Here is a 26,107-nt window from a genome sequence, read left to right as displayed (position 1 = left end):
CACTGGAGACGAGGCATCAGGCCTTTGCGGCTCTGCAGTATCGTCCATTGTGTATGTGGGCCAGTGCTTGTCAGGCAGTAGGAGCCAGTCTGGACCATGTCACCATAGGCTGTTGTTGTTCGGGTCGGCTGTGGTGAGTCCACGAGTGGCGAGGTCGGCAGGGTTGTCCTCCGAGGTGACATACCGGAACTGCTGATCAGGGATTTGTTTGATTTGCTTGACATAGTTCTCCACAAAGCGTTGCTGTGGCCTCGAAGACGTGATCCATGCCAAGACGCATTTGGCGTCTAACCAAAGGGTAGTTCGGGTGGTGGCGATTTGCATTTCGTTCTTGACAAATTTGGCAGTCTTTGCTCCAATGACAGCGCCCATCAGTTCCAGCCGTGGGATGATCATGTTGGTGTCCGTGGACTTGGATTTCGGAGCCAGGCGGGATCGACCATACACCAGGTTGGTAGCGATTTTTTTTTTTACTAGAGCAACGTAAACCCATGTGTGAGCCATGAATAAGGGGAGTGGTGGCATGGTCTGGGATGCTCTGCCGACCTTGGGTCTCGGCTTCATCACAACCAGGTGCGCCAATAGCAGAGAGAGAAAGAGAGGGAGAGGGAGAGAGAGACATAAACAGAGAGAGATAGAGATAGAGATAGAGATAGAGGTAGAGATAGAGATAGACATAGATAGAGAGAGAGAGAGAGAGAAAGAGAGAGAGAGAGAGAGAGAGAGAGAGAGATAGAGAGGAGAGATATAGAGGAGAGAGAGAGATGAGAGAGAGAGAGAGAGAGAAGAGAGAAAGAGAGAAAGAGAGATAGAGAGAGAGCGGGGAGGGTTGGGGAGCAAGAGAACTAAATAAGAGAACTAAGTAAAGTATATTAAAAAAATGATAGAGAGAGAGAGAAAGAGAAAGAGAGGGAGGGAGAGAGAGAGCGAGCGGGGAGGGTTGGGGGCAAGAGAGGGGACAGAACTAAATAAAGTATAATTATATAATGCGTAAGGGGTGCACATTCAGATCCAGAGAAAAGAGTAAGCAGGGCACGAGGCGTATGGCAATATGCAGTAGTGTGTGGGCAGATGTGCATACATCTTACAAAGTGTCAGTGGCCCAGTGCCATTGCTGGGCACGGAGGTGCCGGAAGACAGACATCTTGAAACTTTGCAGCCGTTTCCGGTCAGGTGGCTGGCTGAGGACGGCGGGTGGCAGGGCATTCCATACAGGGACAGCACAGGCGGGGAAAGCTCTACGGCAACTTTCCCGGCTATTGACAGGTAGCCCTGTCTCAAGCTGGTAGTTATGCATGTCGAGACGGACGAGAGAGAGATGAGTGGGTTGAACATGGGCTGGTTGGGGGGCTTGAGAGGGAGGCAAGAGCTGACGAAGTGGGTTGGTAGGATTTGAGCACAGTAGCTTGTAAATGTAGGTACGCGCAGCTACCATGCGCCGGATAGACAGGCTTTGCAGCATTGCGCCGGGGCCAATCAAGTGGAGGGCTGAGCGTTGCGTCTGGTCAAGTTGCTGCAAGTGACAATCTGCTGCGCCCATCAAGACCAATGGGCAGTACTCCATTACTGGGCGTACAAACCCACGGTACACTGTAGCTCGGCTGCGAGAATCCAGGAGCGGGGAGGCCTTCCGAAGGAGCCCGAGACGCTGGCGTGCTCTGATGGCGATGGTACGGAGGTGGTTGCAGTGGGAAAGTTGGCTGTACAAGGTTACCCCAAGAAGCTTGAGGTTACTCTCTCCATTCAGGGGGACACCCGCAAACTGTACTGCTGGGAGGTCCCAGGTGGGGCGGTGATGGTCAATAGTCATGGCCTGGGACTTGGCTGGCTCGAACGCAATTCTCCAGCTGGTGCCCCAATTCACGGCTGTGATGCGGTGTGGGCTGGACGACTGCCCACCAACGACAACACTCAGGCGCCTGTCCAGCAGGTAGTCCCCCAACCATGCAAGGAGCATGCCAGATACACCGTACTGCTGGGCTTTGTGGATCACACCTGGGTGGGAGACTCGATCGAACGCTCCAGCAATATCCACAGCAACAACCCGCACAGCTCCGCCCCCTGCAGCCACGGTACTCCAACGATGGTGTAGTATGGTAAGGAGGTCCTGCAATCCCAGGCCGGAGCGGAAGCCGTACTGGTTAGCAGTGAGGATGTGCTGGCGCTCAAGGAATCCCATAAGGCCACGATTGATGATAGCTTCCATGACCTTTGACAGTATTGGCAGCAGGGATATGGGTCGGTAGTTCTTTGTTGCGGACTTCGAACCCTTCTTGTGCACAGGTACAACTGAGGCAAGCTTCCACAGTGACGGTTGCCGGCCTTGGCGGGATGCTTTGCTGAAGAGCTGGGCCACAGGCCTGCACAGTTCCTCACAGCACTGCTTCAACACTCGTCCTGGTACACGATCCGAGCCAATGGCTTTGGACGGGACAATCCTCCTCAGTTCACGGCATACCGTTGGTGGCCTAAAGTGGATGGTACTCAGACAAGCATCAGATCGCGGGCGTACATACGGGAGGTTGCTGGCATCAAGGTCATCACCAAGGCTGCATTTTGCTGAAAAGTAGCGGGCAAAGCTCTCTGCTTTGTCCTTACTGGTGGTTAGCTCCTCGCTGTTTTCCTCCTTGAGGGTAGGGATATCATGGCTACGCCCACACCCACCGGCACGCTTGACAGTGGACCACCATTCACGACTGGATAAACCACCCGCTGCGAGCCTTCGACGGATGGATGCTGCATGGGTATCTTCAGCTCTCTGAAGGCATGCTGAGGCAGTGGCTGTGGCTTGGGTATAAGCCAGTTGGGCTGGTTGACCATTGTGCATGGAGCGTACATAGACGGCTGCAGCATAAGCGTACTGAGATGCGTCAGCAAACACGTGTAGTTCTAACGTCTGGGACTTTGTGATTGGGCCGATGAAGCGTGGGATACACAGAGTGGTCAGTTGTTGTAGCGTTGATTGTAGGTTTGACCATTCAGGAAGCAGCTCAGTGTGGAGGGGTGCGTCCCAGGCATATCCACTATCACATAGGCGTCGTAGGAACTGCTTGCCCTGTAGAGTTGTTGGCGAGCACAGGCCAGAGGGTCGTAGACGCTGGTCACTCGGTGCAAAACCGTGCGCTTGGTAGGTTCACTGATACTCTGAGGTGGGGAGTTGATGGACAGGACATCCTGTGCAGAGTCCCATTTTAAGCCAAGAATACTTGCTGGTGTGCTCAGAAGTTGATCCTTGTCTGGAATCTGTTCCATGACCGATTGGGTTGGATTGCCAGTCATGTAGGTTCATGCTGCACTGTTGGAAGGTAGACTTGGCCTCTTTGTAGAAGGCAAATGCGTCATCTGCAGAATCAACGGTAGTGATCAGGTTGTCAACATACAGGCCATCCTGAATTTTCTGGGCTGTTGGTGTGTCGACATTGGCCAGGCGGTGGCGGATAGTTTCTGCCAGCAGAAACGGACTGGAGACAATGCCGAAAGGCACTCGTTGGAAGCGGTACGTGACAAGGTTGTTCTCGATCACATCTGGCTTGGACATGTGCTTGTACCACAGGAAACGAGTGACATCGCGCTCTGTTGGTTGTAGGTTAATCTGCAGAAATGCTTTCTCCACATCGGCCGACAAAACGACGGGTTTGCGGCAAAGCCGGAGCAAGACACCACCCAAGTCAGGCAACAGGCAATCCTTTACGGGCCTTGGATGAAGCATGGTATACTAGCCGTACCTTTGTGGATTTGGCGGCAGTGAGGACAGGATTGTGTGGTAGGTAGTGCACCTTGCCTTCAGGCTGTAGTGGTGAGAGTTCGATAATGTCCCGTTCCAGTTGTTGTTGGATGACTTTGTTGTACCGTTGCAGTAGCGGTGGGTCTTTGGACAGGCGTTTCGCCAAGGTTGTCATCCGGCCCCGTGCGAGGCCAAAGTTGTCGGGCAACGTATCCTTTGTGAGTTCTGATTTCCAAGGCCATTTGACTGCATAGCGCCCCTGGTCGAACACTGTTGTGTATTGGAAGTGGTCCAGCGCTACATCATCATCATTTGTGAAGGGAGAATCCCACATGCCGATATTCTCGAGTAGCCAGAAGTCCTTGAGACTTTTGACAGTTTGGTCGTCGTGACATAGTTCGATGCCGGAATCTGGCTGCAGACCGCACTGAGGACAGTTGTTGGTCGAGGAGAGGGTTGCACGGACTCGGTGAGATGGCTGGTAGTGAGGAGATAGCCGAAGCGAGATTGGATCAGGTTCAGTCCAGATGGCAACACGGCACAGAAGTAGTCCGCTCCAATAAGAATGTCAATGGAAACCTGCGTATCTTCCGTTGGTACTACGTCGGCCAAGGACCCAGATGACAGTAGTTGCAGGAAAGATATGTCAGCCGATGGAATCGCATTGCGGACAAATGCGTCAGTGACCTTGGGTAGAGTGTGAAGAGACATCTTCACCTGTTGGTTGTTAGCAATGGCAATGCTTGCAGAAACAACTTCTGTCGGTACATCCGTGGGCTTGTTTGCAGCGACAGTTGACAGCCGCATGACTTTGCCATGTTCCACAGGCATGTTGAGAGACTGTGCCACACTCCGTCTGATGAAGGACCGTTGACTACCACTATCGAGAAGGACACGTACTATTGCAACCCCATTGGGTCCGCTCACCGCTGTAGCAGAAGTTTGCAGTAGAGCATTCTTGCCGGAGATGTTGCAGTGGAGTGAGCCGCTGTCCGACTGCGGCTGATGAAGTTGAGTAGCACTTGCCATATGGGTGGCGATATTTGTTGCCGTGCTGTAGGATTGGTAAGGACGATTCTCGGTCATTGTGCCAAACTTAGTAGGGCACAGGGAGCGGTTGTGGCCAAGCCTACCACAGTGGACACACTTGCGGTCTTTCGTGCGTAGACAGTTGTTGGATGCGTGCCCTACGCGGAGGCAACGGAAGCATCTCTTCTCTTCAGCCAGGCGGGCCTTTCTGCTGTCCATTGTTGTATGGCGATCACATTCATCATTCCAGTGTGGCCCTCTGCAATAGCTGCAGGACAGAGGCTTACTAGCACGTTGTGGTAGGCTTTGATGTGCTGCAAGGACCTGGAGTGAGCTGGCTGATGGTCTAGCGTGTTGTCTGGGGTGGTGTGATGATGGCTGGTTGTGTCGATGTTCATGCTGGAAGTCAGCCATTTTGCGGGCTGTAGCATGAACATCGAGATACTTCTTCATAGCAGCACGTAGGTCACTGGTTGACCAGGGTTCACAGGGTTTGTTACGTTGTTCTGCGAGGTTAGTTAGAAATCCCACCGGAAACCTCGCCATCAATTGTTGGACGAGCATCCGCTGAGCATTTACTGTTTCTCCTTGTGCCTCTAGCTGACGAAGCAGTTGTTCCATGTAGTCAATGGTGGCTTTGAGTTCTTCAAACTTGTTCATGGGAACTGCGATGCTCATCAGCTGAGAATACAACTTCGTGACTATGAGGTCCTGGCGACCGAATTTCTCCTTCAGAACAGAAATAGCAACAGGGTAGTTTGTTGACGTAATTGGTATACCGTCTACGGCTCTCGCAGCCTCACCCTCGAGAATGGTTTTCAAATAGGTGAATTTCGCCACGTCCGGTAGCTTGGCGTTGTCATGGACAGTGGATTAAAAGGCTTGCCAGACCTCCGCCCGTTTGAAGATATCACCGTGGAAGTGTTGGAGTTGGAGGGCTGGCAATTTCACGAGGACGTTGTTTTGTGAATTTACTCCTGTGGCAGCTGTGGCTGCTTGTGCGGCGGCGGCGGCCACAGCAGTAATAAAGTCTGCTTGCCTGATTGCTGGTGTCGGTGTATCAGGCGGTGTGGTGGATAACACAGGACTTGCTCCTGGTGTGGTTACGGTTGTGGTGATGGGTACATCTGTGGGTGTTGTCGATTTACTGGTGAAACTGGCAGACAATGGGTGACAAGGTGATGACGTAGGGCTGCTGCAACGCCCACTTGTTTCCTCTGTAGCTGGAGTAGAATTCGCTTGACGATCCGCTGCTACAGTAATTTCTTGTGGGGATTTTTCCAGGGCCTATGATGCCCTGCTGCTCTAACAGACCCACAGCATTGGTAATGGAGCGGCACTCCTGATCGAAATTCTCCTCCCATAGATCAGATGTCCACTGGACGGTCACCTCGTAAGACTGGGTCTCGCGAAGAGCTAGGATCTTGAGCTCCTGCAGATGCCGGTAACGGAGCGGCGCTGTTAGCAGACCCGTAGAAAGGGATGTCAAGCGCCCCAACCGACAGGCTAACGTGCGAACAGTCACCCGTGGCTGCAGCAGAAGCTTGGTGCACTCCTGGCGAAGCTTCCGGATCTTCTTTGGAGGCACACGCATCTCCATGGCACGAAAGCCCAAGAATGAGATGCTCTGGGCAGGAGTCCACACCAACTTCTTGAAGTTGATGAGAAATCCTAGTTGATGTAACAACTGAATTGCCCGGCGCAAGTGCTCCAGTGCTTCCGCCGCCGCCGATGCCATAATCAGCAGGTCCTTCAGATAGATAATCAGGCGCACACCTTGGCTGCGCATAATCGACGTCGGAACCTTCATGAGCTTGGTGAACACCCTTGGCGCGCTGCTCAGGCCGAAAGGCAAGCACTGAAATTGGAACAGCTGACCTGACCATCGAAATCAGAGCAGTCTCTTGAAATCGTGGTGGATTGGCACCACGAAATAAGCATCCTTCAGATCCAGTTTGACCAGCCAGTCGTTGGGCTGAAGGAGATCGGGCAGGAGCTTCAATCCTTCCATCTTGTAGTGCTCGTAGCGAACGAACCCGTTCAACGCCTTCAAATTCTCCACGGGGCGTTCCTTGCCGGATGCTTTCTTTGGAATGGTGAAAATCTGGCTGACGAATTGATGAGGACGTTCCTGCACTCGAGTGACGGCCCCTTTCAGCACCAATCCGTCCACTTTGAGCCGCACAGCAAGCGCTCTGTCCTCCTCCAGAGATAATTCTCTGGGCTCCGTGCTTTGTGCGGGATCGGCCACGAGATCCAGCTTCAGGCCCCGCACCGCATCCAAGACCCACGGGTCTGACGTGATTGCCGACCAGGCTTGCACAAAATGCCTCAAACGCCCAGCGACCGGAATTTGGGGGAGCGGGGGCACGAGCGGAGGGCGTGCCAGCTCGTTGTGGGGTGGAGTTGGATGGCCGCAAAGATGTAGGTTGAGCTGGGAGCGCGAACCATCCACCGGCAGGGTCATTAATGACCCTGACCGCGCCCCCGAAAGGGCTGATTGCCTCCACGCCCTTTTTGAACCGGCAGTGGCGGAAGAATGACCCTCTTGCCTATGATTGTCATGGCGGGGAAATGAACGGTGGCCCCACGACGCCCACCAGCGCTTGCTGGGTAATAAGTATGGCCCCTGAAGTTGGAAGGCCGACTATCCTTGTAAGCGTCAATTCCTTGAGTCCGCTTCTTGTATTGGCTGGTAAAGTCCTCGCCGAACAGCAAGTTCCCAGACGGGGCCATTTCCCGGAGGAGGCTGGATGAGCACTTGTTCGAGAGCTGCCCCGTCAGTCTTTGCAGCCGCATGACCGAGATGCTATTAGCATTATCACCCACAAAAGACACTGCGACCTGCAGGAGCTGCGTGATCTCCTTGGCTGGTCGCCCAGCATCCACTGCGGCCCAAGATGCCGAAACGGGCACAAACGCAGCACACACCCGAGCTTGGACTGCCGCCATGGCTATATCAGTCTTTCGGCCAAAGCCCAGCGACGGGAGGCCGCGTACAAAATTATCCAGGCGAGGACACTGGGCCTCCTTCACCTCCGGAAATGGGCAGAGTTTTTTTCAATTCTGCCTTCTGGTTGGAGATGAGAGACCGCTGGGCATTAGCACGGACGAAAGCCTCAATATCCGCTGGTGGATGCCAAGAGTCCTTTGCACCTAAGCGCGACGGGTCAAAGACCTCATCCTCGTGATCACGGTCAGGTGAGGTGGCCGTTCAACTAGAGGAGAAAACCTCGCACAAAGAGCACGACCCACTACTAGATCCGGAGTCCGTGGATGAGGACCGGGAGCGTCTGCCCTGCGAGCGTCGACGACCAGGAGAGATGGAAACTCTCCGCCTAGCTCCCTCGACCAAGGCCCGGGAGGGGACGACATCGCCGGGTCCCGACCCGGACTCACTCGACGAACGACGATGTCGTCGTTGAGATCGATCCCCAGTCCCGGTTAGCGGGGCCCTATGCGGAAATCCCGTTGAGGGCGCATGTGCGGACTGCCTGCTAGCGGACTGGCCTTTTCGAGTCCCCAATGGTGTTCTTGATGGGAAAATGGCGATCGAGAACGGGAACGACCGTGGCCCAACTCATTGTCGGAAACAAGGACGTGCAAACCTGGGGATTTGTCCCTAGCAAAACGTGCATGGCCATCGTATCCCACAGATTCGTCATCTGAGGCCCGGGGGCTCTCAGTGGCAACCCTGTGTGAATCTACCCTTGAGGGTCTTGGAGGTGGTGTCTGCCGTGTGCCAATTTCTGAGCCGCCGGCAGTGGCGGAAGGACCTGTTGTATATCGCCGGAGTGAGCAGGTGGACCATTTTGTATGCTGCTGGCGGAGGCGGGTGGACCATTTTGTATTCCGCTGGTAGGGCGGAGGGACCGACTTGTATTCCGCTGTTTGGGGCGGAGGGACCATTTTGTATCCCGCCGGTGGGGACGGATGCAGCTTTTAAAGCCAAACGCACCTCAGGGTGAGCCAACAACGAAATAAAATCCGAGGGGGCCATCATCGCGAAAGCTACGCTAGGGGAAACTGAATCACAAAAGGAAAAGACACGTCAAAGTCACAAACAAAGAGAGAGAGAGAAAAAACTTGCAAACCACTCTTTACTTGCAGAGAAAACAAGGCCAATGGAGGCAGGCAGTGGCACAGGGGTTATCCAGGGCAGTGGTTATAATGGTGTTTGGCGTTAAAAAATGCTGGTATTTGTAGTGGGTTTGCAGAGAAAACGAAGGGGTCGCTACAGTGTTACATGAAGCAGAGCCTCTGCAGTGCAACTACACGGGTGCACGTGCTCCACGACAGCTTTTGCGAGTGCACCTGATTGTAGTGTGGACAGAGCGCCGCGTGTACGTCACGTACATTTACGTACGTTGACTGCACGGCACGCCATTTTTATTACCTAGTCTGGACCGACCCTAAGGGCCAAAATGGGAGTAAGGGTCAAAATGGGAGTAAGGGTCAAAATGGTAGTAAGGGTCAAAATGGGAGTAAGGTTCAAAATGGGAGTAAGGGTCAAAATGGGAGTAAGAGTCAAAATGGGAGTGAGGGTCAAATTGGGAGTAAGGGTCAAAATGGGAGTAAGGGTCAAACTGGGAGCAAGGGGCAAAATGTTACGAGTTTTGACAATGATCCACCAATGTAAAGGGAGAAAAAACAGTCAGACAGTGCGACAAGACGCAAAACTGACAGAGGTACTGAGACATTGAACGACCTGACACCTAGCGCCAACAAATCTACGAATTGAAAAACAACAACCTTCTTGTATCACATGGAAGCTTTACGTGCAGAAATGTCAAATGAGGGGAAGATAATGCAACAAAGGTGTGCACGAGGTATATCATTCGGGAGGAAAGAATGTCGAAAGCTACAGAATGATCAGGAGATAGGTAAGACCATTTGACAGATCGGTCTAACTGCAACTCAAAAACGCGAATCAACCAATGACAAATTACATTATTTTCTCTGACCAATACCATACTTGAAGTATGCACTGAATAATTAGTACAATTTTCTGATCACAAGACATAGTTTGGCTCCACTATTATAATGTGTTAATGGGAGTTGTGATAATTCTCAGCATGGGCATTAGAAAAGTCATTACTTTCTTGAATGTTCAAAGTATTCAAAATCAACTGCTTTTCTGGTTTACATAGCTATATGCAATGTTTACTAAGAGGTCTTTCACTTTCTTGTGGTTTTACCATTTTTCATTCTACCAGGGCAACATGACATGCCTGGACTATGCATTAGCAAGGAATTGGTACGACCAACCTATACCTAACTTAAGGGCAATTATCCGCCATCTTGAGAGCAAGTACCCAGAGGAGCAGGAGAAGGTAAGCGCAACTTTAAAAAAAGAAAATACATCAAAATGAATTTCCCATTCGAAAACTTGCGTAACCAATGAGGTAACAATACCACTCTATTCCCTCCATACACTCACACAAAAAGGTCTCCCTGCTGCAAACACCGCTTTTGATTCACCAAAAATTCAGGCATGGCTCAGTACCAGGTTACTGGTTCAAACTAATGATGGGATATGGCCAAACATTACGTGACCCAAAAAAGACGTTCGCAGAAGAAACGTCATGCGTGGGTGTTTGGTATGAGTGCAATCATGCATGAACGGTTGCAATGCAGTTTACTAAGACTGTGGAAAGGGTGCAATAGCTGCAAATATTAATATCAATGAGTACACTTAATTGTCTCCTGTCCAGACGCCTCAGATACTGGCACACCTCTCTACCGAGCACCTTTAGCTTGACCACTATCGCATGCACTGAACAGTTGCTTTGTGAGTGAAAACACGTTTTAATCAATTCATGGTGAAAAGAAGGACAAAATGTTACAAATTATGACTAACTGTCCACCAAAGTAACCAGATCTTATACAGTCAGCGAGTGCGACAAAATGGCACAACACTGATAAGGAGTACTGAGACGTTCGTCGACCTGACATCTAGCTCCAAAACTTCAATTTTCAATTTTTCAATTTAATTGGCTCACCATCCGAGCTAAATTTCATCAATTCACTATTTTTTATCCTGAACATGCGTAATACGTGCCAAAAAACCTGCTTTAAAACTGGTATAATAGATGGTAGACAAGCTGTTCTGATATACGGGCAAATCTGAGATACGGGCAGTCCACAGTCCCAAGGAGCTCGAATAAGATACGTACGAGTTCACATTGAATCGCGCGCTCCAGAAATAATAACTGACTTCTGCTCGACGTGGGACCCGCTGTTCGTTTCTATTACTGAGACATGGCTGCACGGAGCTCAAATTTTCTCTCTCCCAGGATACAACTGTTATCGAAGAGACAGACCTACAACCGAAAACAAAACAAACAGGTCCGAACTTTTGGCGTATGGTGGAGTCGATCCAGCACCAGATCCGACAGCCTCCAAAAGCCAGGCCAGCTTACTGTACGCACTGGTAGCATCCCCTGTGACCCCTGCCAGCTCACTCCAACAGGAAGTCACTGAACACATCCAGCCCAGCAAAAGTGCAGACCTGCACGGACACACTGCCAGTGCCTCCGATGAGCACCAAACTCGTACTCGTAGAACTAGTACAGATATCGATCGAGCCGACGAGAGAGCAGTCTGTGCACTATCAACCAGTATGAGCATGTATTGCCACTCACCAGGCTCACCTCGCACGCCAGCGGAAGACGACAGAAACGACGAGAGCCTACTTGAGGAAGATGGAAATCGCGCCAAACAACTCCTGCAGAAGCTGAATGCAGCAGAGGAAGAATGGAAACTCTACACCAGACGTCGCACACGCAGACGCCACCAGCTAGAGCAGACGCCCCCCAGACGCACAACAGCCATATGCCTCTAAAAACACAAAAAAAACTAAATAAACTAGCTGACCAGATTCCTACAGGAGTCATCATGGACCACGCCTGAACTGGAACCAGCATCAACCACCACCAGTGAAAAAAAAGAAGAAAAACGGAAATGTACAAAAAAGCATCTCCTTTCTTTCCCTCAATGCTCGCAGTCTCTTCCCCAAAATGGATGACCTGTCAGCAATAGTATCGTCAACAACGGCACCTTATGATGTCATTGCTGTCTCTGAAACATGGTGTACCCAGCACGACCCAGACTCCCTGTTTGCCCTCAGTGGTTACACACTACATCGTGCAGACCGTTCAGACCTCCAAGGTGGAGGAGTGAGTCTCTACGTGAACGACCTATACCTCATAAACTCTTTCCTACAACAACCCCAGACAGCTTTGACCTACTATCGCTGAAACTGTCAGCCAACGACCGCACCATTAACGCAACATGTGCCTACCGGCCACCCTGTTGCGACCATCGTCTATTCTGCCAGCACCTTGAGGAACTGATCCGAGCCATACCAGCAACAACGCAAAAGATTATCCTCACTGATTTCAATGCAAAGAACGCTGCTTGGTGCCACTCTGACACGACAGATGCTGTTGGCGAGGATCTAGCAGTGCGGTTCCAAACTTACTCTCTACACCAACATGTCACATTCCCCACTCTTGTGCAGAATGGGCATCTTAAATCCTGCCTAGGTCTCGCCGTCATGGATGTTGACAGCGACTATGTCCTTATCTCTGGTCTCCCGCAGATTGGCAACTCGGACCACCTATCCATCAGGGGTTTAATCAAGCCAGTCGCTGCACCCCCTCGAGCCGTACCACCTCCCAACCATAACACCACCCATTGGAAATGGTCAGACCAAAGCATCAGCAGTTTGAAAGCCGAAATTGAACGCACACAACTGCTACCGGAAGGTGACACCCTGAACACTACCAACATAGACAACCTGTGGCACTCATGGAAGCACAAAGTGCTCACTTGCGCCCGCAAACACTGTGCAGTACCTCACTCCCCGAGGCATGCTAGCCACCCAGCAAAGCCATGGCTGAACCCAGAGCTCACTAACTCCATCAGGGAAAAACACTGGCTCTATCGTGCCTACTTGCGCACCCGGGCGCCCTGCAACTGGACAGCATACACCATCCAACGCAACAAAGTTACTCACCTTCTCCGAATCACTAAGTCTACATATGTCAGTAATGGCACTGGGACGAGCCACTCCACACCAAACCTACACAAACTGATGCGCAGCCTCCAGTCCTCAAAACGACCTACTCTGCCAGACACGTTCTCCCAGGGCCAGACTCTCTCAACCCCCGCTGAAAAACGCTTTCTTCATCTCGCAGAGCCAACAGTCAGTCACAGGGTGTCACGAGGAACTCCCCTCCATTCATTTCCCCATACCCAATACACCTGACCTCACTACACTCGAAACAACAGCCCAAGAGGTCTCAAAGCCACTGTTTAACCTGGACCCGTCAAAGAGCTCGGGCTGTGATGGCATACCAACTCGCCTACTGAAAGAGGTAGCCAGTTCACTTGCGCCATCCCTAGCAACCCTTTAAACATCTCCTTCGAACGTTGCACTATCCCGCAAGAGTGGAGGGACGCAACAGTCACCCGCATCCACAAGAAAGGCAGCAGAACCGAGCCCTCCGACCGATATCGCTGCTCAGCATGACGTCAAAAGTGCAAAAGAGGATAGTTGCTGACCGCATCTCGAAGCACATCCAACCTCACCTCCCCAACGGCCAATCAGGCTTTCCGCCAAACGATGGCATCACCCAGCAGCTATCTCGGGTAATCCATCAGATCACCGAGAAAAGAGACGCTGGGCAAACAGTAATTCCTTGCTTCTTCGACCTATCTAAGGCGTTTTACCGGGTGTGGTACCAAGGACTGCTTGGAAAATTGGCCCACCTCGGACTCGATGGCAAATGCCTCCAGTGGCTTGCCTCTTATCTCACCAACGTGATGACAATGTGTGGAAGTGAAGAGCAGCAGATCAACCTGGCTGAACATTTCAGCGGGGGTCCCCCAAGGTTCTGTCTTGGGGCCACTTTTGTTCACGGCCTACACAGTCGATCTGCCAACCGCCTGCATAAATGCCAACACTGAGTGCAACCAGCTTGCCGACGACACTGCCATCATTGCGATCTCACCGTGCATCTTGCAATAAAATTCAAAAACTGCGCTCAGGCCTTCAGTCACTTTTGCATGAACAGTCGCACAAAAAATTATTGGTGGCGCAAGGAGAAACTTGTCGTTTGGAGTGACAAGTGATCACCGCTGCTTTTCCTTGTCAGAGTCAACACTACACTTTGTTCTGCGGCCTTGGGAGAAGTGTTGGAGTAGAAATTGCTGAGGAGACGTCGCGGAGTAGCATGCTTTCCTGCGCAGGTATGACTTTGGCCGTATTTCAGCATGGTCGAGTGGAAAAATTCAAAAAGGTTTATTTCAAGAAAACCCCAAAAGGAAGATGGGGGACATGTCCTCAGCGCTAGAAGAGGTGTTCTACTATCTGCCGGTGTATAGTTCTGGCCAATTGAGGACGTAGCTGGCTGTTTTGCCAGCGCTTATAAATTGGCTATTTTCAAGACGATCATTTGTGGCGTCAGGGTGTGATGGACCTCGTCTTCTGGGATGCTGGCGTGGCTAAGCGGTACTGCTCCAGGAACTCTTCTAAGGTGAGGCAATGTTGGCTTGATGGAGTTTTGTTCATAGCTTGTTCGTATACGCTGTGGCGTGACTCGTTTCTAGACCCATAAATGATGTGATATTTCGGCCATTTTTGAGGGGTATGCAAATTTCAAGGTTCCCTTCAGAAACTTTTTCAAGGGCTTTGCATAATCGATCCACACCCCAAAGGGAACCTACCTGCAAATTTTGAGCGAAATCGGAGAGATCCACTTGCACACATACTTTGGTATTCTCAGACATGCTCTCTTAAAGGGGAAGTCCGGTGAAAAATTTAAATTTCACAGTCCGTAGAGTTCGGGTCGCTGAGTCGAATGGTCTTTGTCCGAGGAGGCTGCGGCCTATGGTTCGTCAGATACGCCCAATCGAACATGTGCGAATTTGAGCGCGCATCACCCAGATCCAGGTGATGACGTCACAGCGTGCAACCAGGTAGCCATACCAGCTAGTCGTGTACAAAATGGCCATATTCGGAGCGCGTTCGATTGGGGAACCGTTTGTCGCAGCTTCTTCGGACCAAGACCATTCGATTCAGTGTTACAAACGCTACGTACCCTGTGATTTTCAGCTCGGTAAGCCTCGAGGTTACACCGTATTTTAGCCGTTTCCGAGTTGGACTTTTTCCGTCAGCATGCAATGGCCTCTACGGCTCTAGCAATGCGCTGCGTGCATGCTAGCTGTAGTCAGGTAGTGCAGTCAACAAACTCATCACACACGGAACTACTCCAGCACTGCCGTGCTGGGCTAGTAATAGTATCCACAACAAGTAAAGACTCGAGACACAAGTCACAAGACTCAGAAAACTAGTCAACACACGGACTTGTCATGTACATGTACTACACTCGCATCAGTCGTCCAGTCATGTAGTCAGAGAGCGTGCGTTTCTCCTTGCCGGTGCCGGTGGTTGTGCTTTGAGAAAGAAAATTTTAGTTTTCCGCTCCAGTCCCGCCTCATTATTTTATGCTACAGCGATGAGTGCACAACCGTGACAAGTGACAAAACAGCGAACAGCTCCAGGACCTAGAACTTTCAGATTCCATAGCGTTGCGAGCGAAGAGTCGTGCCCGTGGTTCAAAGAGCCTGCAGTGTTCTCCAATTGAGTAGTCCGAAATATGCCAAGTTCGCACCAAAACATCACCATGTGGCAGGCTACTGGAGTCTAAGTGAATCGGTATGGAACAACATTTAGAGCACTCGCATCACTCTTCTCCATTTTGGCGACCCTGCTCTCCAGCGATCTGATAATTATATCAGCCTCGTCTGCAATAGCTGCTGCTTCTTCATCAGTCGGAAACTCAGTAGCGCTCACTCTTGACCGGCCCGCGCGGCCATTTCTTCAGCTGAATACCGAGGTTCTCAGCCCCAGACCAAACTCATGAAGGTCAGCCATGGCTGCATCCTCACTCTCGCAAGGAGTTAGGTCTTCAGGGTCGCTTGCACCACCTATTATCAGTCGCCAAATCATTTGAAATAGCACTGACACTATTGCTTTCACGCACTCCTTTTGACCTAGCTGCACGCTATGACGTTGCGGAGGGTGTGGCGCGGCCGCATGACGTCATGGCGCAGCCCCCGAAACTCAGTTTTTCAAACGGAAATATCTCGAGAACGCTTTGTCGGAGACACGTGGGACCAACACCATTCGACTCAGCGCCCGAAACTCGACCGACCCTGAAATTTAAATTTTTCACCGGACTTCCCCTTTAAACACTTCTGCTCTCTCCTCCTTCTATCGAACTTACGTCCGTCCAATTCTTGTTTTTGCTTGCACTGTCCTCTCACCCCTCCACGCAACCCTCAACGACCAGCTTGAGCGCTTCCAACGGCGCGCAGTGAAATTTACAATAGGCATAGTGAGGAAGCATGATACGTGAATACTCTCTGCCACCAGAAAGAAGGTTCAGCAGTGGAATCAGGTGAAGCGAGTCGAAGAAAGGAAGCAAGGTAAGCAAAATGGACGAACTAAATCAGCGAAGGAGCGCGTTCATGCACTCACACTAGTAATAAAGGTCCGGAGTTCATTCAACTCTGCATCACTCGAGCTGCCGCGCCATTACATGAGCTGACATTAATTGCTGATGTCTAGCTGCTGTCGTAGACTGGTAGATTACCTCTTGCATTCTCAGCCTGCTGTCCAGTGTCGTATGTCGAGTGTCGTATGGCAGCAATGGGAAAGGAACAGTTGTGGCTGTCACTTCGGTGCTTGAAGGAACTGTGTGTAGGGGGACCTGTGTGTTACCAGAGTGTGTTTCAACAAAACCATCGAATGAGGCATACCGGCCTCTCCAGATAGCTGTCATACGCTCAGCTGGATACGCTGACCACGACTCTTGTAATGCTGCTGCTAGGTCCACCAAGCGAAGGAATCAACAACACGTCAGTGCATCCGCCACCGCATCAAAAACACCTTTCTTTTTCAGCATGGTGCTCATACCCTTCTGCCATGCACGCGTGCCTGTCACGCTCTCCAGGTCAGGATGTCAGTTGCCCCTGCTACAGTTCCGGTCTTCAGGTCGCAGCGCTTGGCTATTGGCAACACAGACAGTGAATGGCCAGATTCCCTCTTCTGTAAAAAGTCGAACACATCGCGATTCAAAGCCCTAGTCGCGATCATTTTCTTTGGTGCCTCCTTTGATCTTGCCATCCCAACCTCCCAAACAAAGGTAAGTAAGATATCGTGATTGTACTTCACCTGTCAAAAAGTGCGTGAGGGATAAACGACAATTGCGATGAGCCGGACCAAGTAGATATGCACTACCACACATTCTTGCAATTCACCTAACCCGAATGCAATCCATTCGCACGCTCAGGTTCCCCCGAACCTTTGAGCTACCCACAGCACGTACAAACCGGCTAAGGGACTCCCCCATCTATGCTTCTCTTGATCTCTTTAATAGCATTCCACTCAGCCTCCGGCAAATCAACCCCAGACGAGATTTCAAAGCAAACATCCTACCACTTGTCATCTCTTTCGTATGTACTTGCTCACATTGCTCAGTACATCTATAGCCCCATTGTGCCCAGCCTATGTGATAAACTCCCTATTGCCATCCCTGCTGCCTCAGCAAGCAGCTAAACTTTGATCTCTCTGTATCTGATCCCAGTGCCTGTAATTATTATTCTCTTATTGGCCACAGGCCATCATGAGAATGAAAGAAGGTGCCGGCTGGGCTGATAAATCGCACGAAAAACTACGGAGCTCGAAAAAGTCTAACCGTAGACCCGGGTGCTCGTGCATACTATGTACTATTACAATGGAATTCCTTTCTTCCTATGACAAAGCAAGCAAAATTTAGGTATGCTATGTCGTGATAGCAGAGCCTGCGAGCCATTGCCCATGACAGACCAGCATGGCGAGGTCTATGCATGAAGGTCTGTGCATTGTGATATACTGACAGATCCTGAAACAATCAAACTCAGGAAATAGCACTATCATCATCACTCAGGCTGCAATATTCATAATTATAGACATATTCAAAAATGACATATCTTCAATACCAATGAGCTACATTGTATATATTATGATAATTATAATGAAGTTAAAGACACCACTGCAGCTGTACTTATGGTTGATAAATATGGTGGTAAAGACACATCTGGCAATATGGCGGTAAACACTGATAAGTCCAGCGGGGACGAAACGTACGTCGCAATCAAGGTCGTTGCTGTGTCATCATCTATGTGCCATGCGCTACTTGATGTACCAGCCTGCTATGTCGGATACCGCTAGCCATGCATCGACCAGGCGCCAGGCGCGAACTGATGGTGGTGGTGGTGAGAAGGAGAGCTCTGTGCCAGAACATTGCAGCCTACAGAGCGTGTGTGGGCAGGCGTGTGTTTACCGCCATATTGCCAGGTGTGTCTTTACCACCATATTTATCAACCATAATTACAGCTGCAGTGGTGTCTTGAACTTCATTCTCCGGAGTCAAGCTCCGTATGAAGACATCCAAGAAGAAGATTGCCTGATGAGTCCAGCGGGGACGAAACGTACGTCGCATTCGAGCTATGTCGTTGCTGTGTCATCATGTATGTGCCATGCGCTACTTGATGTACCAGCCTGCTATTCCGGATACCGCCAACCATGCATCGACCAGGCGCCAGGCGCGAACTGATGGTGGTGGTGGTGAGAAGGAGAGTTCTGTGCCAGAACTTTGCAGCCTAGAAAGCGTGTGTGGGCAGGCGTGTGTTTACCGCCATATTGCCAGGTGTGTCTTTACCACCATATTGCCAGGTGTGTCTTTACCACCATATTGCCCGGTGTGTCTTTACCACCATATGGCCAGGTGTGTCTTTACCACCATATTTATCAATGATAATTATACGAACTTAGAAGTTGCGATTTCGGCGATAATAGTCATGAAGTTGATTGTTCCAACTAGGAACACACGCTTTTGCCGAACTTGACACTTGACTGACTCACGACTGCCATCCGAAGCACACGAGAAGCACGTCGCACCTTCCACTCGGCAAACCTGCAAGAAAGCATCACTCCCTGCTCAATACACAGTGTTTCGGGGAATTCACCCCTCATCAGTTGAGCTTGAGTAGGCTGAGGAAGATTGTGCCTGAAAAGCACCACTCATAAACTGCTCTCCAGGAAAACCCATCACCAGGGATACAAACTTACAGAGACACTTTATTTCCAGCTTCCAGTTTCCAGCTGCTTTCCAGTTGTTGCTTGTTTCCAGTTGTTTCCAGCTTCCAGTTTCCAGCTTGTTTCCAGTTGTTTCCAGTTGTTGGAGGTGACAGCGTTGCAAATAGCTATACTGGCTCTCAACGTCTGTTTAGCACAACTCCATGAGCGACTCTGACTCACGCTGCTACCTGGAGCTTCACGAGGTGTTTGTCGCGCTGGGTTCGTGCAACCTCCGAAGATGAGCCCAGACGAAGAGAGGAAGCTCGCCAATTTCAAGGATGAGATTGTAGCAGCATTTGACAGCCATAAGCCGTCCAAGCCCAATATAACTCGAGAAGAGCGCGAGGAGCTGACAAGAATTCGCCACGACCCAAACACAGTCATCAAGCCATCAGATAAGAGTAAGAAGCTTGTGGCTATGAGGCAGAAAGTTTACTTGGAGAAAGCAGGGAATCTTCTATCCGATAGCACCATGTACAAGAATATTGACCTCACCATCAACGCATATGAGGAGAAAGTGAAAAGTATCCTGAAGATTCATTGTCAGAACATGGACGGTGATGTACTGAAGTCGATAATACCGAGTGAAACGAGATTTCCAGAGTTTTACGGCCTGCCCAAAGACCATAAGCAAAATTTGCCCCTCCGCCCAGTAGTTTCCGCTTGTGATAGTCCAGTTACAGGAATCTCGATTGTTCTAGGGCGCATACTACATCAATTACTGGAATTCCTCCCCGCGCATTTAACCAATACCAGCGATGCTCTCCATCATATTCGCACTATATGCCCAGATATGAAAGCGCCAGAGGGAACAATTCTAGCCACAATGGACGTGAACCCGAGTTCGAGTTTGCAGAGTGAATGGGAAGAGAGAGTCTGCTCTGAAACCTTTTTTATAAATCTAGTATTGCCCTCATAGTCGGTCAATATATGAAATATAGATGTCCTAAAAGACCTCGGGAGACCTCGTTTTTTTACTCGTTCTGTGCTTCATCTATTGACCTCGTTAATCGTGCAATATTAGATACATATTAAGTTAATAACCACAAAGAGAAGTATTCTTTCTACTCATGCTACCTTGTCCGTGACCGGCTTTAATGGCACCTCACTTCACTGCAACCCTGTTTCTCTACTGACGATTCTCTAGCAACCACCTGTCCTCTTCCCTATTCCTACTTGTACAACTGTCATGGTTTTTCCTGTGTGTTCTATTGGCAATGTAGGTCATGGAAATTGTGCGACATGCCGCTGACAAGCCGACTGCTGATACTCACAACCGTCGATTTATTCGTGTAAGTAGAGAAAGCACAACATGTTACGAGTTATGACTAGCTGTCTACAGATTTAACCAGATGTTATACCGTCAGGAAGTGTGACAAAAGGGCACAAAACTGACAAGGAGTACTTAGCTAAAAAACTGACAAAGAAAACTCAGCTTCCCCTTCCATGTTTACCTTATAAACTTGAACGTCCCAATTTGGGTGGTCAGTTACTTTGCATCGTCGAGTTGTTGTAATACTGGTATGTACAATTGTCTTACTGGTCTCGTCTTCATTCAGTAACGTTCGGAGTTCTTTGTTGCCGTGGGACGAAGTCCGTGCTCATCTCCGTTGCGCTTTCCTTCCCCTCTTTCTATATTTCCTTACCTGAGCCTCCCAAGTTGGAAGGTTGTTGGTTTGCACATCTCAGATGTGTTAGAGCTAGGTGTCAGGTCATTGAATGTCTCAATACTCCTTTTCGGCTTTGTGCCCTGTAGTCGCACTTGATGACGTTAAATTATCTGGTTTCACTGTTGGACAGTTGGTCATAACTTGTAGAATGTTTTCCTTTCTTTATTTTTCCATGATTATATTTGGCTCAACATCCGAGCTCTAGGTAAAGACATTATTATCCGTCATACTGAGTATTGCAAGTATCAGGTTGCTATGGAGAGTATCGTGACAATTGAGGTCATTCTCTGGTGTTATGCACATAATAATTGTTAAAAAGGAGAAAGTTTCGTTTTCAATCCGTGCATATGGTAAAATACCGTCTGGATTTTCAATACGTTTCACAAAGCTATCAGCAACTCATTTTTTCGATGTCCACCTCCCTAGTGTTGAAAGCAGCAAGAATCTTCATAGATTCATTTCCTGCTTGTGCTTAAATTCAGGCAAGTACATGTGTGCTGTGCATGCAGCTTGCCGAAAGACCAATATATCATATGTACAAGCTGATCTTCTCATTTATATTGTCCGACTTATACAAAAATACATCATCACTTAAGAAATGTTCTCCTCGCATACTTTACTGTCAAACAGATGAACACTACCAACTATGGAGCATTATTATCTTCCCAGCTGTTTAGGGTTGGTTCACATATCGCCGGTACGCGCCGGGAGTTAACGGGAATGGGCCTCTTGCAACCTCTCCCAGCGCATTACGATTATGTGAACCAGTGCAGTCGTAACAAAATCATACAGTAAAATATCGCAAGGGACCGCCCGCAAAGTTGGACGGTGCACAACTCTTGCGATCTGCCCCGGCACTGATCCCGTACGATTTTGACCAAAAGTGGTTTGTGAACCGTTTGCGCCGGTGATCGTCGGCTGCTGGAAGCCAGACTTTGTCAAAATTTCAAACGAAGGCTCGACCTAAATTAAGCTAGGGACGAGGTTCGTTCGCCATTCTTGTAATCGCTTCAAGGTGGCAAATAAGTCAGCATACCAACCCGTCCTTTTCGGATGATCTGCTTGACTGTTGTGCAGCTTATAAGACAAATACAACTGAAACAATTAATACGATGGATACATTGGCAAGTTCTTGTGACTTCATCAACGTTTGCATGCAGAATTTCGAAACCATAGCTTACTAGACTGCAAGAAAATGTAGCAACCAGTGGCCATCACCAAAAGACCTTGAACTACTGAAGAGAAAAGGACATATGGATACGAGTTAAGAGTAACTCTCCATCACTGTAACATGATACTATATACAGTCAGAAAGTGCAATAACTAGGCACAAAACTGACAGAGTACTGAAACATTCGACGTCCTGACACCTAGCTTCAACACATCTCCGTAGCGCTAACCGACAGCCTTCCAACTTGGAAGGTTCAAGGTTATGGAAAAGACCAAAGAGGGGAAGGCAAGCGCAACGAAAACGAGCAAAAGCCACAGTCGTAACGGAACAAAGAATGTCGATTGTTACTGGACGATGACGAGACCAGTACGATATTTGACAAAGCGGTCTAACTACAATTCGAAGCAGCAAAGCAGCACACCACCCAACTTGGGTGGGTCATAAATATCAAAGATAAGTAAAGAAAGGGAAGCTTTGCGAAAACGAATTGTACAAGCCGAAAGCCAAACTCCTACAGTACTCCTCATGCATGACATTGTGATGGACTAGTTGACTACAAAACAAGTTGTTTCACACGACGTACGTTTCGCCGTATGGTTCGTGACGGCTCATCAGGTGTGCAATTTGAAACTCGGATGTTGAGCCATAAATAAATGTGGAAGAGAAAAGGACATATGGATACGAGTTAAGAGTAACTCTCCATCACTGTAACATGATACTATATACAGTCAGAAAGTGCAATAACTAGGCACAAAACTGACAGAGTACTGAAACATTCGACGTCCTGACACCTAGCTTCAACACATCTCCGTAGCGCTAACCGACAGCCTTCCAACTTGGAAGGTTCAAGGTTATGGAAAAGACCAAAGAGGGGAAGGCAAGCGCAACGAAAACGAGCAAAAGCCACAGTCGTAACGGAACAAAGAATGTCGATTGTTACTGGACGATGACGAGACCAGTACAATATTTGACAAAGCGGTCTAACTACAATTCGAAGCAGCAAAGCAGCACACCACCCAACTTGGGTGGGTCATAAATATCAAAGATAAGTAAAGAAAGGGAAGCTTTGCGAAAACGAATTGTACAAGCCGAAAGCCAAACTCCTACAGTACTCCTCATGCATGACATTGTGATGGACTAGTTGACTACAAAACAAGTTGTTTCACACGACGTACGTTTCGCCGTATGGTTCGTGACGGCTCATCAGGTGTGCAATTTGAAACTCGGATGTTGAGCACTAAATGTCCTTTTCTCTTCCACATTTATTTATGGCTCAACATCCGAGTTTCAAATTGCACACCTGATGAGCCGTCACGAACCATACGGCGAAACGTACGTCGTGTGAAACAACTTGTTTTGTAGTCAACTAGTCCATCACAATGTCATGCATGAGGAGTACTGTAGAAGTTTGGCTTTCGGCTTGTACAATTCGTTTTCGCAAAGCTTCCCTTTCTTTACTTATCTTTGATATTTATGACCCACCCAAGTTGGGTGGTGTGCTGCTTTGCTGCTTCGAATTGTAGTTAGACCGCTTTGTCAAATATCGTACTGGTCTCGTCATCGTCCAGTAACAATCGACATTCTTTGTTCCGTTACGACTGTGGCTTTTGCTCGTTTTCGTTGCGCTTGCCTTCCCCTCTTTGGTCTTTTCCATAACCTTGAACCTTCCAAGTTGGAAGGCTGTCGGTTAGCGCTACGGAGATGTGTTGAAGCTAGGTGTCAGGACGTCGAATGTTTCAGTACTCTGTCAGTTTTGTGCCTAGTTATTGCACTTTCTGACTGTATATAGTATCATGTTACAGTGATGGAGAGTTACTCTTAACTCGTATCCATATGTCCTTTTCTCTTCCACATTTATTTATGGCTCAACATCCGAGTTTCAAACTACTGAAGACACAAAGAATTCAAGCTTCAATTGGCAAACCTGTCATAGCATTTGGACACATTCTGTAATACTTTGTAGTAGATTTGGAACTCGAACCGTATGCGCAACGGATCGGGATCTCGCTCACCGCCGATGTCTTGCGATGTCTTTTGGCGCCGATTTTGCTTATGTCAACCAACCCTTAGGAAAAATTGCTTTCAACACTTATATCCAGTAATGGTTTTTCTTTACTAAGGTAGATGGTGGACTTCACACAACTGCATTATAAAGAAAAGGGAGTTTATCAACTGACAACCGCTCTATTCAATTGCTAATGTTATGCACAATGAGTGGCCTGAAACGTCATAATTTTTTCGATGTCACTGATAAAGAATTTTCATCCAGCGCATGAGCCAAGTGAGAATAGCAACTGCATAGAGCGGTTGTAAGTTGATGAACCCCCTTTTCTTTTTAAAATTGTTGTTCTTGTGTGTGTTATATATACGCAGACTTACCTTCAGCTGGAGGAATTTTATTCCGAAGGCCAAGAGGACGCTAACACTCTAGTTGTTCTAGTTAGCGGGGAACAACTTGTAGGGAAATCCACACTGATCACGACATTGAGAGAAGAAGGAAACAACGGCACATCAAACGACTCAAAACGAACCCGAGGCATCCAGATGTCCAACTTCACTGATAATCTTGGTCAGCATTTGCGTATAAAAGATCTCGCTGGGCAGGACGCGTTTTCAGCCACACACGACATTTTCTGCCTATCCACATCAGTACCAAGCCTCGGTCTTGCTGTTGTCAATAGTAAATGGGACGAGAAACGGATTACAACAAGAATAACCACCACAGTTGGTCGGTTTTTGAGCCGGAAGCCACCATCGGTAACATCAGGTCAGTGCGATATTTTATCAAATGCATTTTTGTGAAATTTTGTTTGTGTCTGTTGATCCGTATGTCGGCATGCACTGTAGCAGACATGGAAATTCAGTTGATTGACCGGGGCCGGCGCCCTCAGCGCGAACAGAACGCTGCGTACAGTGCACGTGTTGATCCGATACGACCAGCGCTCTGCAGGGCATAAATGCATGTGTGTACCGCTTGTCCACGGCCGCATGGCGAGTGCCCTGGGGCCGCTAGATGTGTGACCGGATTTCCATGTCCACGACAGTACATGAATGAATGAATGATTGGGGTATGTGTTTGATTCTGTATACTGGTGCAGGGAGGGCACTGTGTGTGTGTGTGCATGCAGGTATGTGTGTGTGTGTGTGCATGCAGGTGTGTGTGTGTGTGTGTGTGTTTACGTGTGTGTGTGTTATTCATAGTGGTGTGCGTGGGTAGTCGGATACCCATGACGCCCGTGAGGATCTCGTGTAGACGGGTACAGAATAGTACCTGAAAACCCGAAGTCGCTGATGGCATCATGTACAGTGCACATGTACAAATTCATATAGTACTCTGCATGTATATCCAGTGTGTAAGGGAAGGAGTGCATTGTGCTGTCACCATGGAAACATTACCCAATAGGGTATCCGTGCTACCCGTGGAAAACTACCCAAGAAAATCCCTGAAGAAACATGCTACCAGACTCAGCCCTAGATATTCATCCCTCTGTCCATGGTAAATGCCTGTAATAAGTCCTTGGGTTGAAACATTGGTGAAGGTCGAGCACATGTGCGTCAATATGGGCCCGGGAGCGTATGTGGTCCCGGCGATATTTTGGATACGTGAAATCAGACTGTTTTTCACATGAACAAATAGTTTTTCACTCACAAAGCGACTGTTCAGTACATGGGGTAGTGGTCTACCAGAGCAATCACACTCACGACCGTGGTGGTTTTCCAGAAATGAGTAGAAGCAAAAAACCACACTCGCAGCCACATAATAGATAAATAGCCGAAAAACATCTAAATTCATCAAAGAACCGCCAGCAAGCGGGAGAAAAGGCCGTGAAATCAAGTGAAACAGCATGGCCAGTGGTGAGCATGGGTGACTGGGCAGCAGGGGAGCGCCTGAAAAACAATGACTCCCTACATTCCTAGCCGCGACCGCTCAACCGGGCTAGAGGAAAAACACGCCTTTCGGCCAAAAAACCTTTCTATTTCATTAATTCCTGCCCCGCTGCCAGTCGGACCCAAGAATAGAGATAGCAAGAAATGGTATGCAATAACCGGTGTATGTCGTAATCACAAGCCACACACATAGGCATAGATTGTCAAGGAGAAGAGCGGATGACTCCCCTGAAACCAGGGTGGGTGGGCGGGCAACTTCAACTACCACAAGGAAAAACAAAGACCACGATGGCAGGTTCAACGGAGTTGCGCAGAACAAGAGCAAATGCACGAAAATATTTTTGAGTGAAAAAAGTACGTTTTTTGTACTCTTTCGCTACGCTCAGCCGTAAAAAACAAACAGTTTAATTCACAAGTGCTGTGCACTACACTGT

General features: G+C 49.1%; 2 protein-coding genes across 2 annotated transcripts in view; one reads left to right on the top strand and one right to left on the bottom strand.

Annotated features, from left to right (window-relative positions):
* Positions 1-26,107, top strand: part of LOC135827727 (uncharacterized) — a 118,526-nt gene that overhangs the window by 3,795 nt on the left and 88,624 nt on the right. The window contains exons 2-4 of the mRNA XM_065340176.1: positions 9,970-10,086; positions 20,168-20,236; positions 24,159-24,552. Of these exons, the coding sequence (XP_065196248.1) occupies positions 9,976-10,086; positions 20,168-20,236; positions 24,159-24,552 (574 nt within the window). The 5' untranslated portion in view covers positions 9,970-9,975. The remainder of the gene's footprint in view (positions 1-9,969; positions 10,087-20,167; positions 20,237-24,158; positions 24,553-26,107) is intronic.
* On the bottom strand, positions 4,022-5,167 carry LOC135827041 (uncharacterized). Its single transcript, XM_065339563.1, has one exon. The coding sequence runs from the start codon at positions 5,165-5,167 to the stop codon at positions 4,022-4,024; it is 1,146 nt and encodes a 381-aa protein (XP_065195635.1).

Source organism: Sycon ciliatum, chromosome 11, assembly GCF_964019385.1.
Source record: "Sycon ciliatum chromosome 11, ocSycCili1.1, whole genome shotgun sequence".
Taxonomy (NCBI): domain Eukaryota; kingdom Metazoa; phylum Porifera; class Calcarea; order Leucosolenida; family Sycettidae; genus Sycon; species Sycon ciliatum.
The sequence above is the reverse complement of the archived record's forward strand: the minus strand, read 5'-3'. Positions and strand labels throughout refer to the sequence as shown.